Consider the following 16,067-nt stretch of genomic DNA (forward strand, 5'->3'; position numbering starts at 1 on the left):
TGCCAAGTCCTAGCTACCAAAAAATAAAATTTACCTCTTTTCTTGCTCTTCTGTTGCCCAACATGTCTATCTTGTGGGCTGTTTGTAGTGTGAGCAGGCGAGCCTGTTCTATGCTAAGGCGGCATTCTGCAATCCAGTGGGCAACAACTTCCTGCAGAACACAAAGCCAACATCAGGACATCAGTTAATGCCTCTGAGCACACGTGGAGCTGCCCCTCTTCCTCAGCACGTGCACATTCAGGTAACCTAGAGCCACTCATGTGCAAATTAAAGCATCTCTAATATGAGGCATAATAAAGAAAACGTTTTACTGACAGAAATACTAAAGAGAGAGCAATTCTTTTCCTGCCAGGAAAGAAGAAAGAGGGAAAAAACTGGATTTTGGCACATGGTCAGACCCCACTGCATGCTGGCCATTTTCCTGAACCCCTTCCATGCCTGCTTTTTCCTCCCTGCTTTCCTTTACCTATTACCATTCCTCACAGCCCTCTATCCATGTAATAAACTCCAGTATACAAAAACGGGGTGAAAGGGGAGAGGAATTCCTTGTTTTCCTTAAACTGCTGAGGGTAGCGTGCCACACAGTGAGACGAACAGCTGCAGGGTGGTGCCTGCTGTATCTGCCTCATGATAAATTAGTAACCGGATCCAAAATGAAGTTATGATCTTGGCAGCCCTTTCCTGCTCTTCTTGGCTAATTCCCCCCTGCAGCCAGCATACCACAGGAGAAACAAATCTGTGATGCTTGTCAGTGCATTCTGACAAGTCCTGGTTGGAGCCTGTGGATTTTGTAGCTTTGGCAGGCACAGGACACCAAGCAAAGGTGCAGCACTTGCTTCTGTGCAAAGTCTGGAGGCTCAGCTTGACTGGTGCCAGCAAAGATGGTCTGAACCTGGGTGGAGTGTCCAGTTTTCTCAACAGCTCCTGGGGTCATTAATGGGAACAGGCACCCTGGTACTCAAGGCAGCTGCCAGCCTCACCTTGTCCTTAGCCATCCTTGCTGTGAAGAACCTGCATGGGCTCTGCAGCTGCCTCCAGGTCATGCCTGTGGCTTCATCAAACATCACTGTTACTTTAACAAGTTTCAGAGAAACAGAGTGTGCCTCAAACAGTTCTTACTAATTCTAGGTTATGGTGGTGAATGGAAGTTTGGCAATTACATATCTATTTTCCAGTCATGTGAAGTTGTTCCCTCTGGATCTGCACAAACAATTTGCTATAATCTGTGCCAGATGCTAATTCAATTTCCTCTTTCCATTACTTTTACTTGTTTCTTCCAGTAAAGTCATCCTAGCTGTTGGTTAAGACTAAAGAACACTTGAAATGTGACAGGCCAACTACCCAAGTCTGATGGTTCCTATATAAAGCAAACTGTCATATTTTTATTATTTTAGCAAGCTCTTGCTCATGAAACAGTATTTCAATTCCAGAGAAAGATAAGAGCAAGAATCTCCAGTATGCCTTTGATGTGGTCTGTGCTTTCATAAACAACTACAAATATTTGATCAAAGAAATAAAATTTTCAGTGAAATTTAGACTCCTGAGTGTCTCCAGTGATCATGAATGGGGACATCCAGGTGACAGAAGGGATACACAAAAATGGTGAATTTGGATTGTAACTGCAGAAATATAAGCTGTATGCCTGAAAAAATACCTGTCCAAATTGATCAGGGAAAGCAGAGAGCAACACACAGTGACAAATTCCATATTCAAATCCAGCAAAGGATATCCAATTCATTGCACATTGCAAGGGGGAAAAAAAAAGATGCTGTGGGTTATGGCAAAAAATGGGAGCCTTGCAATATGGGGTTTTTTTGTCCTTTGCCACCCAAGGCTTTACAAATAGGAATTCAAGGTTAGGGCACGGCTGCTGCCATGTCCATTATCAGAGCCACAAGGCTGTGTATGGGCAAAACAAAGGTCAGTGTCTGGAGTGTGTGAACTGAGCCAGAGAGGGAAGGTGCTTACGTGCTGATAGAGTTTCTTGCCGAAGGTCTCGCGCTGAGCCGCGCGCTGGCACAGGATCTCCAGAGCAGCTTCGGCCGCCCCGAGAGACCGCATGCAGTGATGGATCCGGCCCGGCCCCAGCCGGCCTTGAGCTATCTCAAACCCCCTGCCCTCACCTGGTTGGAAAGAAAAACAGGCACTGCAGACTCCGTGATTCCCTCTTGAAAGGATCCAAGGCTCCAAGCAGAAGTGGCCCCACAGCACCAGAGCTAGAAGCTGCTTTAAAGCTTATTTTGCAGAACTGTTGCTTGTTTACTCCAACCAGATCTATATTGACACACTTAATAATACCTAGATCATGAAGCACACCCCAAAATGGTTTCTGAGGGGATTTGACTCACCTGATTAAATTTAAATTTTGTTAATCTTACACTGAAAAATACATCTATGGGCTTTGGAATGAGTATCTGGGGGAAGACCTTGAGGTTCACAGGTCCTAGGGCTACTCAGGAGAGAAAGCTCTCTGAGAAAAATTTTAAAAAAGCAAAGGAGAAAGAAAACATCAGGATTTATACTAAGTGAGAAAAGTAGAACAGAGTTCTCCCTGCAGGGGGTCACAATTCTGGCCTGCGTATTATTTCTTTTTCACTTCTGCCATGGAGTGCAGCAGAACATTCTTTCTGAAAGTCTGTGAGATCTATGAGAGCTGGTTTTGGGGGAAGAACACCAGTGACAGCTTTTGCTTTGCTCTACTTCAGGGCAGTGATACTCGCATGACAGCCAGAGCTGCCCTGCTTCCTTTCTGCTCTAAACAAGGTACATTTAAGCAGTGGGTAGGCTGCTAAAGGAAGAGTGGGCTCCCTCAACTGACTGGAGCTGTTTACAATAACTTACAGTGATTCATGACATAAACCACTATTTCCTAAAGCTTGTTTCATTGCTGTATATATTAAAAAGGAATTAGTGCTGAAACTCACCCAGTATTATATTGGAGAGAGGTACTCGCACGTCGTTGAAGTGTATCTCAAAATGCCCTCCATGGATCTCATCTGCAGAGACAGAAAACACAACAGCAGGGTAAAACGAAGGAGAATAAAAATACAGGCCTCCAGTGGCCTGCAGCTTCTGAGACTGCTAATAAATTAATACACATATAGCTGATAAATATGATCACCTACCCATGTAGCCAAACACTGAGAGGGGTCTTATCAGCTTCAGCCCTGGGGTGTCCATGGGAACAATAATCATACTGTGCTGCTTGTACCTGATCAAGACAAAAAGCACAATTAACTCTGAGCCTTCCTTCTGTCCCCTCCTTACACTTTTGTTATTTTCCATCCTCAGTTTAGGACTCGGATAAAGCCAGTGCTGAGATTCACCTGTACCATCTGCATCATCCTGCCCACACAGTATGGCTTCAACACTTCTTGACACAGCAGTCAACAAGTGAAAATGTATTAGTGGCACCTAATGCACCATGACTGAGAAACTCCTGCTGCTGCCACTTCTGTGCACACACTTCTGTATCACCCAGCCAGTTCCCCACCTCTGCCTTTCTGTTTTGTTCTCAAAACAAGTTTATCAGAATCATCATCTTGGCTTGCCTACAGTTTAGGGAAAAAAATCCCCATGTTTACATTCCTTCAGAATACTTAAGGTCAGTTGTTAGTCACACAGAACTGGAGGTGATGCCCCAGGTCTCTGAATTCAGTCTCCAGTTCTAGCAAGCAGAGTGTCACATAATCCCCTCCATTAGCTGCTCTTCAGCTTCTAAGAGCTCAACAGCTAATGTACAACTTTCAGGAAAACCTTCCTGGGTGCTGTATGCAAGTTACTGATTGCTTCTTGGTGGAACCTAGCTAAACGTAGAAACTTGAGATAATCCACAGGATTTGGGCGAAAATCCATCTTAGATATAAATGTTCCAGTTCTTTTGCATTGTAGCTGTGTAATTTTAATAGCACCAGACATGGAGCATTTTATTCATTACTTGCATAAGTTTTTGCAAAAGTTTGCAATTCTACTTTGATAATAAGAGTTGAACAACGTGTTTGTGTCAAAGAAGAGGTATATATTTACACATATAGGAATGGAATGAGTTGGTCTGATTTAAGATGTACAATGCTCTCTGCTTACACAACTTCATATTACCAACACCCCACGTTTCAAACTTAACTTTTGGTATCTACACATATCTTTGTGAAAAACTTAATCAGTAACTTCAGGTCTCTGATGTGCCACTTGTACCCATCCTGTTCGGGGAAGCTCTGAAAAGTTTTGGTTTTATTATTTATGCATTATTATTTATTATTTAATTCTTCCTGGTGTTAATTGTTTTATATACTATACTTACAAAATAAGTAAGCCAGAGGTAGTTGTTGGTTAAACAACTGATGCAGACTAAAATTTATGTGACCAAGATAAAGCTAGTGAAGCACCCAAAATTTCCTGATCCAATTCGTCACACAGCTGCACAAACACTAGAGCTGGTGCAATGGAAAGAGGCGGGAAGCATGCCAATCAAAGACGGTAACAGTGGAAAGGTTGGGAGGACTCAGTCAACAGCATCTGACAGCAAAACAGGAACTCAGGCTACAACAGACAGATGCTGAGGTTTAATACATCCCTCTAACTCAGGAGCACATCCAACTGGTCAAGGCAATTAATGGCATTTCACTTAACAAAATTTTCGCAAGCAGTGACTCCTCCACAGAAGAAGTTTTAGGGAATTCTGTGTCTCCTCGTAATTCTTACCTGGATGCTGATGAGGTTTTGGTTTTGCCCATTACAATTGCAACTTTGCAATTTGGGTTCCCAGCACCTTAAATAAAGTGGCAAACACAAAAATAGTTTTTAGTATGAAATCTCAATGTTGAAGCAAATGAAGTTTCGTAACAAGAAACCCTACTCCCTTCCTTTTGTGATGCAGGAGATGCAATCTCCTCCTGTGTTTATACTCTGAATAATCATGCTGGAACAAAATACAGCTTACTACTTAACATGCAAAAGGGAGCTGACTTGTGGGAAGGGGAACATGAAAAGCCAAACATCCAAACCCTCCAGCTCCATCATCTATTCCTATGAAAGGAGAACAAGAAGGTACTTGAAATGGCATTTAATTACTTCTGTCTCCGTTACAGCTGAGCAAATAAGTGTGATACAACAGCACATCTATCAAGGTGAGATGCTGCCATTTCAAAAGTAAAACTTCTAAAAAATCTTCTTTAGCCTATAAAGACTGAAGGGTCTATGTGGAAATGACACACCAACCACATTATAGCCAAATTATGCAGATTTGTCCCCCTTCATGCAAACGATTTTAGATTGCACTTCAAAGAAAGATCTGAGTGGAAACTGTTACCTGAAAATAGTCGGCCCGTATTTCAAGCCATTGATAACATTATTTGAGATGTTTGTTATATGGACATATTTATTAAGCCTTTGTAGCATAAAGACAGCACTTTAATGTATGAGTCCTAAAGAAGATTCTTCCATTGATTAAAGTAACATTTCTATGACCCTTAATCCTCACTGTCTTTTTTCTTAGTACCAAAGCATGCTCTCATTCCTTTCAAAGCCTCCCACAAACAATAAAGCTAGGGGAAATACCCAATGGGTGTAGCAATCAGTAATTTTTTACTGCTATCTCAATGCAGATGACAAGCTTTGCAGAGATTTAATTCAAGGCTTGATCTGCAGCAGCTTGGTTTTGTTCTGAGGTCAGAAACAAATACAACTTTTTAACTTCTCTGGCAGCTGTTCTCACAGGGTTTGGGAGACTGGTCTGGACAATACAACCACCTGGCTTTGAGCTGAGCCACTTCCTCCTACAAACAGCCACTGTGATGGCCAGGAAGCAGGAGAGAGATTTATTTTGCTCTGATAAACACTGCCTGTTTGGAGGGCCAGACTGCCAGCTGTTTACTTTTCTCTTTTGCAATATGGTATTCATCCATTGTTTCCAGAGGGGCCCATGAGCTGTACAATGCTAACAAGCTAAAAGTTCCAGTGAAAAGCTTAGGGCAGGGGGATAAATCAACTTGGTAAAAAAAAACCAAAACAAAACTTGGCTCATTCGGGCAACAGCAACAAGCAGGTGACCAACCCCAAATGACCCAACATATGCTTTGCAGGGTACTACCCTGCACAGGGAAATGTCACCCCTGCATAGGGGATTTGACACTTCTCCTTTTCCACAAGAGGTAAAGAACTGCACAAGTGCTATTTTCTAAACCAGACCTATCTTCAAGTGAGGTTTACCACAAAAGATATTTTGACTTTCTGGAATATATCTTCAAAAACCATTTTGTAAATTATCCTCAAGTCACATTCCTGCTTCAAACCAAAGGGCAAATTTAACCATGTTGTATAAAATAAAAAAAAAAAGCAGAAGTTTTCATGTTGAACTCGGGGAGAAGTTCACTGAGACCTAAACATCTGGTTAGATGCTCTAAATAATTTGTACACATTTCTGGAAAGCAATACCTCCATCTCATCTGTGCTTGTTCCTATCTAAGCACAGCAAAGGAAGGGAGATTCCTGGCCCTTCCACTCCTTAGATTCTGAAATCCTAAAAACCTAAAACAAATTTTATGTCACTTTGACCCTTAAACGACAGAAAAAAAGTTCATGTCTAATGCAAGACTCCAAAAGACTCCAGTGTTTTGGCAGGAATGCAAACAGCCTGGATGGAGCAAATATCTCATTTGTAAATGGCATTTTCACATCATTTACAAAATACAAAGACATTGCTGGAGGATGGGGGGAGGAGTTAGAGAAGCCTGTTATTTTGGTAGGAGTTTTGCAAAAAACTGCCAATTGAATAGACAGTAGGCATTTTAATAGGTCAGTTTTAACCCTATTTCCATATTGATGAGCTTTTCCATAGTTTTCAATGTATATGACTGCACAACCTGTCCAAAACTTTTAGACCACAATGCTGCTACACTGGCAAACATCTTCAGTTTAACTAACTTCTTACACTTTTGAACTCTTCACGGCACTCACTCACATAGGCAAAGACAATATTTTAAAATGTGCTTAGAGTGTTGATCACAATCCCATTAGAAGCCTAATCTTTGCTATCAGGGGTATAACATGCTTAAGATTACCAATCTTCACACAATCAACTTATACACGTTCTTTCTGGTGGAGAGACTACTAAATGTGGCAACCTTTGAGCACCACCTGTACTTGAGGAAGCTGCCACAGAACCTGCCTTCAGAAGCCAGTAGCACTTCAATTCTTGCAATCTATTTTTCAGTGTTCAGTCTTCAATTTTCTGTCTAAAATGACTAAGGCCAAATAAACTACTGCTTGAATGCCGGATACCTACAATTTTTGCCACACTGGCTGCTGCATCCATCAGTCCAGCAGGGGTCTGTGGTGACTTAGAGACCTGACAGCTTCCTAGACAGGCACTGATAAACACATGTCCTGGACTCTCCTGCAAGAAGAAACTGGTCTTAGCAGGGTGGATGGCAGCATGGTACTGATTGTTGGAACATGGGGGTCTCCTAATGGAGAAAAGGGACACACATACGCACAGCCCACCAAGAGTCCGCAGTAATTTCTATCCACTAGCATATTGTATTCCACAGTTTTATCTCATCTTCTCCAGACAATACTGCAGGCAGCTGGTTTGTGGTGGGCAAAGACTACACTGTAGCTGCAAGCAAACTGGCTACAAGCAGTAAGGACAGAGGCAATGCTGGGGTTGTGCAGCTGCAAGGAAGACTGCAAGCTTTGCAGTCCTGTCACTGAATGCGGTTGCTGGTCATTCCCAGCTGGAGCTCATGGGCTCAGCTGGTGCAAGTGAGTTTTTTTCTTTGCCTTCATGCCACTTTCACACACCCACAAGTGTTTTTAGTTTTGTATTCACTCTTATTTACTAAATAATTTTTGTTATTTTTGAGCCTATAGGACCCTACTGAATACATACATGACAATATTATTTCTCTACTCTGACTGGAAGGATCCGTCCTCCCTGCACCCCTGGAAAGTTACAAGGAGCTGAGGAACTGCAATAAGCAAGGCAGGGTTCACATGAGCTGCTTTCCTACAGCCTGCCCACAGACCCTCCTGGGCACTTCTGCAGCCAACACACACTTCCCTGAGAGCAATCTCAGCTCTAGCTTGCTTATTCCATCTTATTGGAGACCATATTGAGACAAAGCTTATTCAGAACTGAGAGGTTCATTCGTTTGAAAGAGATACAGCTCAGGCCTCAAAGCCATGACATGACCTGCAAGGAGATGGCCTGGAAGAAGCCCAAACATCTTATCTGCCACTGGGAAAACACCACTGAAGTACTGTGATAACTCAAGATGAAAACATTGCAGAAATGTGCACAAATATTGTGGCACTCTTTAGACTGCACTTCCTCTCCCAGCCCATTTTACTTTGTCATCTGAAACAAAATATAGCTTGTGGAAAACATCTGCCCATTACATTCTTAGCTGCCCATCTTTAAGAATCTTTCCTTTCACATACTTCAAAATAATTGAAGCACAGACAGAGGGTTAATCCAGTCGTGGCAGGTACATCAGAGAGCTAAAAACCACCAAAATCTGACCTCTGGTTGGCTCAGTATCTCTGTTATTAGGCTTCAATATTGTATTTAGTGGAGCTCATTAGACTGCTATCTGACCCAGGATAATTCAAACAGGTCACTAATTTGATTATGAGATTGACTGGCAACATTCAGGTCCCTGAGAACTCTCCCACAGGATGCAGGACTATCTGCTTGTATTCTGGTCGACAATTTGCCACTTGTGTTCACATATTTTCCTTATCATCTTTCTGGTTTCACAGACTGAAGGAACCCCTTTCCCCACCTCACAAAAAGCAAACTCATTTTTCTATTGTATCCCCTAAAAAGTTACTTAAGGAGGGGATATAAGGATCCCTTAAAACCTTATACACGCATCCATCAAAAGCAGAGTAGTGCCCTGAGGAAAGACTGTAGTGACTCCCTTTGGTGTCTGGGGCAGTAACTCAGCCCCAGATGGACCTTCCTCTTCTCTCTCTCCTTTTCATCTTTTTAACATGTGGCTTGATAAAAGCCTTTTGATGATGTATAAAACATTTGGACTTTCAGGAATAAAACCACAAACAACAAAGAGAAGCAGTAAGAGTGTCCTGACCTTCCAAAGAGCAGTCACAGTCTGGTTGGAACAGGAAGGAATGTAGGAAGTGTACGTGTTCAACACAAGAAGAGTTTCCAGGAAAGCACAATTTTTTAAAGGTTTTTTTTTAAACTGTCAAGTCAAAATGAAAGTGCAACTGACTTCCACACGAGGGTGTGGTGGTTGAAGACAAAATGCAATGTGTCAGACCAATTCAGATCACTTCACTGCGGCACATCTCAATTGCAGTACCTGCTACTCATCTGCTGGCAAAAGAAGGTGAGTTTTGTTTTAATCCTTCTTGCTCTGTATATTGTATGATACCTTATTTGCATACATTTACTCGCAGTTAAGTTGGCTTTACAGACAGACATCATTTCACTAAGGCACATCTCCTTTCCAGTATCCAAATTAGATCTGTTCAGCAGAAGGACAGAATACGGCTTAATTCATCAGAGGAAAAAAATCTGTCTGTTTAAACTGGGATTTTAACTTAATTCACCACCATTCATACAATCCCACATCAAGTTTAAACACACAGAAACACTGAATTTCTATCTGACTGGAAGGCTGAAATAATTCTGCAAGAAGACATGCAGTTGCAGACAATATATTTATTAGTATACCTCCTAGAAAACACTATTGGAAAAACCAGCAGAGTTTCTGAGCTGTTTGGGTACTTGTGGGCAGTTTGCATGTGATAAAATTCCTTTCTGTCATAACATCCTGAGAAGTCTCCAGCTGTAAGATACAGGGTATGCACAGCAATCTGCTTCTGTAAGAAATTCCACACGGGCAGGGCTTGCTGTGTGGGATGGAGACTGAAGGAAGCTTTTCCACCGCTCTTCAGCGCCTGACTCCCATGGGACTGCTTGGCTGTTAGTAAGGGGCACCTGCACGTGTGCCTGAGAAACAGCATTACCAGGAAAGATAAACAGGAACAGGTATGGGAGCCAAAACATAACTGTGTTTTTAAGGGAGAAATGTCAACTGTTGCATTTTAGATAACTTTGTTTCCGTCAAGAACTCGGGGCAGGCAAAAGCTTATCAGGCAGCAGAGCACAGAGTCACAGCCAAACTGCTTTGTCGTACACAGACTTTTAAAGCTTGCCCTGACATGCTTACTGGTTTGCTTTCAAGTAAATCTGCCAGTGATCCAATTTGATTAAATGTTCCTTAATGGGTTCTGTATTAAGTGTTTTAAGACCACAACCAAATATTTTCATTTAACTTCTAATTTTCCTCAAATCTCAGCTAAGTGGATTAAACTCTTCTTGCTGCAGTTTTTCTTCTACTAAAAAAAAATTAATAAAAACAGATTCTTTTGCTGCTGATAACTAAATCTCTCCTCAAAGTACCATAAAGCTGCAAAAGATTACTGCTGCTGCAGAATCCTGCTAACACAGTTTGTTAGGCATAGAACAGACATCCCTTTGCCAAAGTACTGTGACTGTACTTTTCCATTCTTCACATCTCATTAAAGCAACAATAAAGAACAAATGGCAAGACTTAAAATAAGAGTAATAATTTTTTAAAGTTTGATGGGGAGCGTTTTGAAATATTAACAGAAAAATAAAACAAAGTCATTAAAGATGGAGCCAAACTAAATAGTTAATTTCAAACTAATACACTTTTCAAAAATTTTGGCTAGGGGAATCACTGAAAAAAAAATTGAAATGATTAATTTCTCTCTATTTAATTGGTCTGCATCCCTTATTATGAGATGAAACAGTAACTTATTTTTTCCTAGTAGACAGATATATTAAAAAAAAAAACTTTAAGAGACACTTGGCAACTCTTCATTTAAACAATTGCCTAAGAAACAGAAATGGTACTTGCATTTTTCTTTCAGGCTTGAAAGAGCCAAATTGTAGTTCTGGGGCAGAATATCAGATAACAATCTGCTTTCAGCAACACTGACTTCAAATTCTGAACAATGTATATGATGAGAAAAGGGGGATATGTTTTTCATTCTCAGCTAATTTTTGCTGCTGCTGTTGAGAAACCTTAATCCCATTTATTACAAGAAAACAGGGTACTGCAGGACTGTATTTTACAATAGACAGAATTTCAGGACATTAGTCAATGTACACAGTCAAAGAAAAAGAGGAAAATACTGCAGGATATGACTTGCTTAAGACACAAACTGAAGATACGAATACCTAAACTTCAGCCCTAAGCTGGCAGTGAGAACCCAGCCTCAGTGCTTGCAGAGTAAATCTGTCATGAGATCGTACTTGAAAAACCAGCAGAGTTTCTGAGCTGTTTGGGTACTTGTGGGCAGTTTGTATGCGATAAAATTCCTTTCTGTCATAACATCCTGAGAAGTCTCCAGCTGCTAAGATGCAGGGTACCCACAGCAATCTGCTTCTGTAAGAAATTCCACGTGGGCAGGGTTTGCTGTGTGGGATGGAGACTAAATTAAGCTTGTCCTACTGCTGTTCAGCAACTGACTTCCCTGCTGGGATTTTTGTAATGGGCATGTACAGTGTGCCTGAGAAACAAACAAAAAGACTCTCCTTGTATTATACTCATATCCAAAATTTGTCAAAATTTATGACAGCAGGCACTGAATATTTATGACAGTAGGCAGCTGCTTGCCTCAGCTGTAGTCTGCTCGTATTCCTTATAACCTGACTGTAACAGCATTTACAGCCTTCAGCTGGTATTCCTTTGCTTTGCAGAGGCTGGAGAGGGGAAGGTGTAATTCCAACCCTATAAAGGTACAGACACAGTTATGTGCAATGGAATATTGTCAAACATAACACAGTCAGAGCAGTTAAAGCAATGATGGCTCCTCGACTCAAATGTGGAAATCAGTGAGGGGCACTCCAAGGATTTTACAATCTCAAATGCTAAGGGTAATAAAAGCATTTCAGTTGAATCTATTTTACTTTGTATTGCCCTCACAGATGTTGCCGGTTGCCCTATTTCACACGAGAACTTGAGATGGTCTGTTCTGCCTGTTACTGTCTAACTTCCCTTTGATTATTCACACATGTATTCTCAATATCCAAGTTCTTTAAATTTGAGATGTATAAGCAGCCCTGAAGAAGGGTTTTAGGTTTCAACAGAAATTTTAAAACTTAAACCCAGTATTATTCTTTGGTGTTCCCTTCTCCCCACTTTTTTGTGCTTCTTAGCTTTGCCACGGTCTGAGATATGAATAACTCTACAGATTACTGGATTGAGGATGAGGAGGATGATCTCAACCCTCTTATAGATTACAATACCTATGAGCTTCTCTGTGAAAAAAGTGATGTGAGAAATTTCAGAAAATTATTCCTCCCAGTGCTCTATGCACTGACTTTCACAGTTGGAGTGGCTGGAAACTCACTAGTGGTTGCAATTTACGCCTACTGCAAGAAACCCAAGACCAAGACGGACATGTACATCATGCACCTCGCCATCGCCGATCTGCTCCTGCTCTTCACCCTCCCTTTTTGGGCTGCAAATGCAGTGCAGGGATGGGAACTTGGAAACCCGATGTGCAAGTTCACTTCTTCTCTGTACACCATGAATTTCAGCTCCAGCATGCTGTTCCTGGCCTGTATCAGTGTGGACAGATACAGGGCCACTTCTGAATCCCACGGCCATAGAAGAATTGGCAAACACTGCAGTGCTACTTGCATCTGTGTCTGGCTGGCTGCCATTTGCCTCAGCATCCCTGAGCTGATATTTAATCAAGTCAAGAAACACAATGACAGGAATGAATGCCTTCCTGTATTTCCAATGAACATGGAAACACTCTTAAAATCAACCATTCAAATCCTGGAAATTATCCTGGAATTTCTGCTTCCTTTCCTCGTAATGCTGATCTGCTATTCCGCTACTGCTCGGGCAATCTTTAGATCTGCAAATGTTAAGAAGTCCAGGCCTTTCATGGTTCTGCTGGCAGTAGTGGCCACTTTCATTGTCACCCAGCTACCCTACAACATTGTGAAGCTGTGGCGAGCCATAGACATCATCTACATGTTGGTTACGGACTGCGACACCAGTAAAACCATGGACGTGGCGCTCCAGGTCACCAAGAGCATAGCTTTGTTCCACACCTGCCTCAACCCTCTCCTCTATGCCTTTCTGGGTGCCTCTTTCAAAATGCATGTCATGAAAATCGCCAAAAATTATGGGTACTGGAGAAGACAACAGCAGAATGGGAGACCTGAAGAAATTTCTATGAATTACGAAGACCCTACTGAAGAAACAATCAGTTTCACTATATAGGCCCTCCATTGCTTTCATCATCTTACATAACCAAGGGAATTGTTTACTAATTGCAGGAGGTATTGTTTCTGCAGCTGTTTCTCCGCAAGTCAACTTTCAGATGAATTTCTGAACCTGCCAAGACACTACAGAGCACTTCAAAGTAGAACATGTTTATCAGAATCAAGCAAGAACTGGACACTGAAATTCCCAGAAACAACCAGAGATATTTACTAAGCAACATCGAACAACTCAAACAAAAAAACCCCACCACAACAAAACCCAAGAACCTAAAAACACCCCTAAGATTTAAATTTCAGTGTCACAGTACTAGGCAATTAAGTGATTGTGTAATGAACAACCTGTACACATCTAAGCATGTAACTAAAACAGAAGAAAAACTATCAGCAATCAAACAACAGTACAGGAACCTTTGTGCCAGAAGTTAATAATAATCTTGTGTTTCTCCAACTATTTTGTAAAAATTTAGAACATTTTCCTAACAGCTCAGTTCCATTTCTCAACTCAGCTAGCATTCCACAGATACCCTTGCAGCTTGAAATGAGGTATAAGCTTATGGCTGAGAATTGAGAGGGAGAGAGAAAGGGGAAAAGCCATTCTCTATGTGTTTCTATAAATGTATAGCAGCAACAACATCCTCTACAAAAAAACTCCAGTAACCCCTTTTCTATAACTGCAGAAAAAATTACCTTTCACCTCTTCTTTTCTGCTCACCCTAAACTTCAAGGTCAGCGCTCTAAGGGTGGCACATTCTAGATTTTTGTAAATGTAATAAGAAGTTAAGTTAATCTTCAGACACAAGGCCTGGATTTTCTATTCAGAATTTTTAAAATTAATCAAGCACTGCAGTAACTGTATCTGCTATAATACATGGAGACACAATAAATCAAAGAATAGAAAAAGTACACTGGCTTTTGTTTTTTCTTATATTTGTTTTGTTTTGTTTTAGTAGTACTGACACCTGACATCACAGGCATTTACCAACCAGCAAAGGGTAGAGGCTTTGCTTGACAAAAGAGAAGAGGTTCCGAAAGCTCTTTTACACAGAGAGGTACCAAAGCTGTCCCCTGCCACAGTGTTGGCAGGAATTCCAGGAAAACAGCAGTTTTCCATGAGTCACTGGAAACATTTCACTGACACATTAGCTTAGCTTTCAAAATGAAGAAGTGGTGTTACAGCATACTGTCCTTATCTTCAAACACCCTGCAGGCTCTGACAAAATGCCTGAACTACAGATTAGAAAAGCCAACAAGAATCTCTCATTTTTAGATGCTGTTCCTATTAGGAACAATTAGGGACTGGAACAAAAAGCTCGAAAATGACAAACTAGAAACAACAGTAGCATAAACAAGACATGAGCCTCTTCTCCCTGTTTGGATGACAAAAGCTTACAGAATGTCTGCCCAGTGTTTGGAGAAATACTAGGGCGTGAACAGATAAGTCAGAAGTGCTTGACGGATTTTTTACACATACACCATAAATCTGACATAGTTAAGCCATACAGGATTTACTGTAAACATGCAGAGCATAATAAGAAACCCCACTTCTTCCATGAAGTAACTGACTCCTTGCATGTGTGATTTATGACTTGTCTTCACAAATACAGAGTGGCATTCTGACCAGGCTGTCAGGTTTCTGGAATTCCCAAACATCCAAGGTTCTAATATCCCAAAAGTTAAAAAACCCCAACCAGAACCAAAAAACCCCAACCAAACAAAACCACCTACCCAGCCAGGCAGAAAGGGAGACTGACTAACACAGAGCCAAATGAACATGTTTCTCAAACTTCCTGGAATTGCAGTACCTTTTTTGTATCTGTCTTCATGCAAATCTGATTGCCCTAATTGTATTTATTAGAAATAAGACAAACCAAATCATGCTAACTCTTTTTTATAATTCACATAACTAATTTTATGAATATTATTTTGTGTGTGTGACCCCCTAAAACTTTTCCATTACTTCCTTAGGGTCTGCAATGCACAGCTGGGAGACACTGACCCAGAGCAAAGGTTAAGTAGCCAGCAGTTAAGCAACACTCTCGGGTCAGGAGACAAGATTGCATGTCTCCTTTTGCTGCCAGTTTTACAGGAGTAGAACAGAGAGAGAGATCTATCTTCTGGTGACTCCAGGTATTGCACAAGCATGTATCAGCAAGTAGCTGACACACTCATGTATGTAAATAAAACATTCAAGTTTAACAACTCTGTTTATTTACTTGGGTTCCAGACTCCCAGGGAATGATGACTTTTAAGCTGCTGTCACACGTTTTGGCAAAAAAGCATCAGTACTACAATATTAGGGACATCTACCACTTAGAGTACAATCCATTGATTTTACTGGGGATTATAATATAAGAAAATCTCCTGTAAGAGCCAGTCCAACAGCATCACAGGCTACTTTAAAAGCAGCCACATTTTACTGTAGCTACGCAGTACTCTCAAACCTCTCACACAAGCTGTAAAAGACAGTTTCATGAAAACAAAGTTTAAAGGGTTCAGCCACAAATGTATAAGTTAACTGATAGAAAGAGGTAATGTTTAAAGAAAACAGCAGCATTCATTCTGTGAACAAAATTCAGAGGTTCCAAAAAGCACCCAAATCCCCAAATTGGATTGAACCTTGGACTTCGGTTCAGAGAACAACAGCTCAATTCAGCTCCTTCTTTTGTTTTACGTTCTATTGCTTTTACTCAAGAAAAGACAAAATTTCATCTCAGAAATAGAGCACAAATAATTTTGTTTTAATAGTTATTGGAAAAAAGTTTAGACT

The 16,067-nt window shown here is 41.0% G+C and overlaps 2 protein-coding genes across 4 annotated transcripts in view; one reads left to right on the forward strand and one right to left on the reverse strand.

Moving 5' to 3' along the window:
• ACAD11 (acyl-CoA dehydrogenase family member 11) overlaps positions 1-16,067 on the reverse strand; it is a 29,182-nt gene that overhangs the window by 1,283 nt on the left and 11,832 nt on the right. For 2 of the 3 annotated variants that reach the window (XM_082292929.1, XM_082292930.1), the window contains exons 14-18: positions 4,702-4,768; positions 3,126-3,211; positions 2,925-2,996; positions 1,969-2,123; positions 35-151 (exon numbers count right to left, since the gene is read on the reverse strand). In XM_082292929.1, the coding sequence (XP_082149055.1) occupies positions 35-151; positions 1,969-2,123; positions 2,925-2,996; positions 3,126-3,211; positions 4,702-4,768 (497 nt within the window). The remainder of the gene's footprint in view (positions 1-34; positions 152-1,968; positions 2,124-2,924; positions 2,997-3,125; positions 3,212-4,701; positions 4,769-16,067) is intronic. The other variant, XR_014226918.1, reaches the window with a different exon arrangement.
• On the forward strand, positions 12,237-13,319 carry ACKR4 (atypical chemokine receptor 4; the record flags this gene model as incomplete). The annotated part of the gene is made up of 1 exon (XM_082292953.1): positions 12,237-13,319. The coding sequence occupies one exon, from the start codon at positions 12,237-12,239 to the stop codon at positions 13,296-13,298; it is 1,062 nt and encodes a 353-aa protein (XP_082149079.1). The 3' UTR covers positions 13,299-13,319.

The sequence above is a fragment of the Coloeus monedula genome, assembly GCF_965178545.1.
Source record: "Coloeus monedula genome assembly, chromosome: 1".
NCBI lineage: Eukaryota > Metazoa > Chordata > Aves > Passeriformes > Corvidae > Coloeus > Coloeus monedula.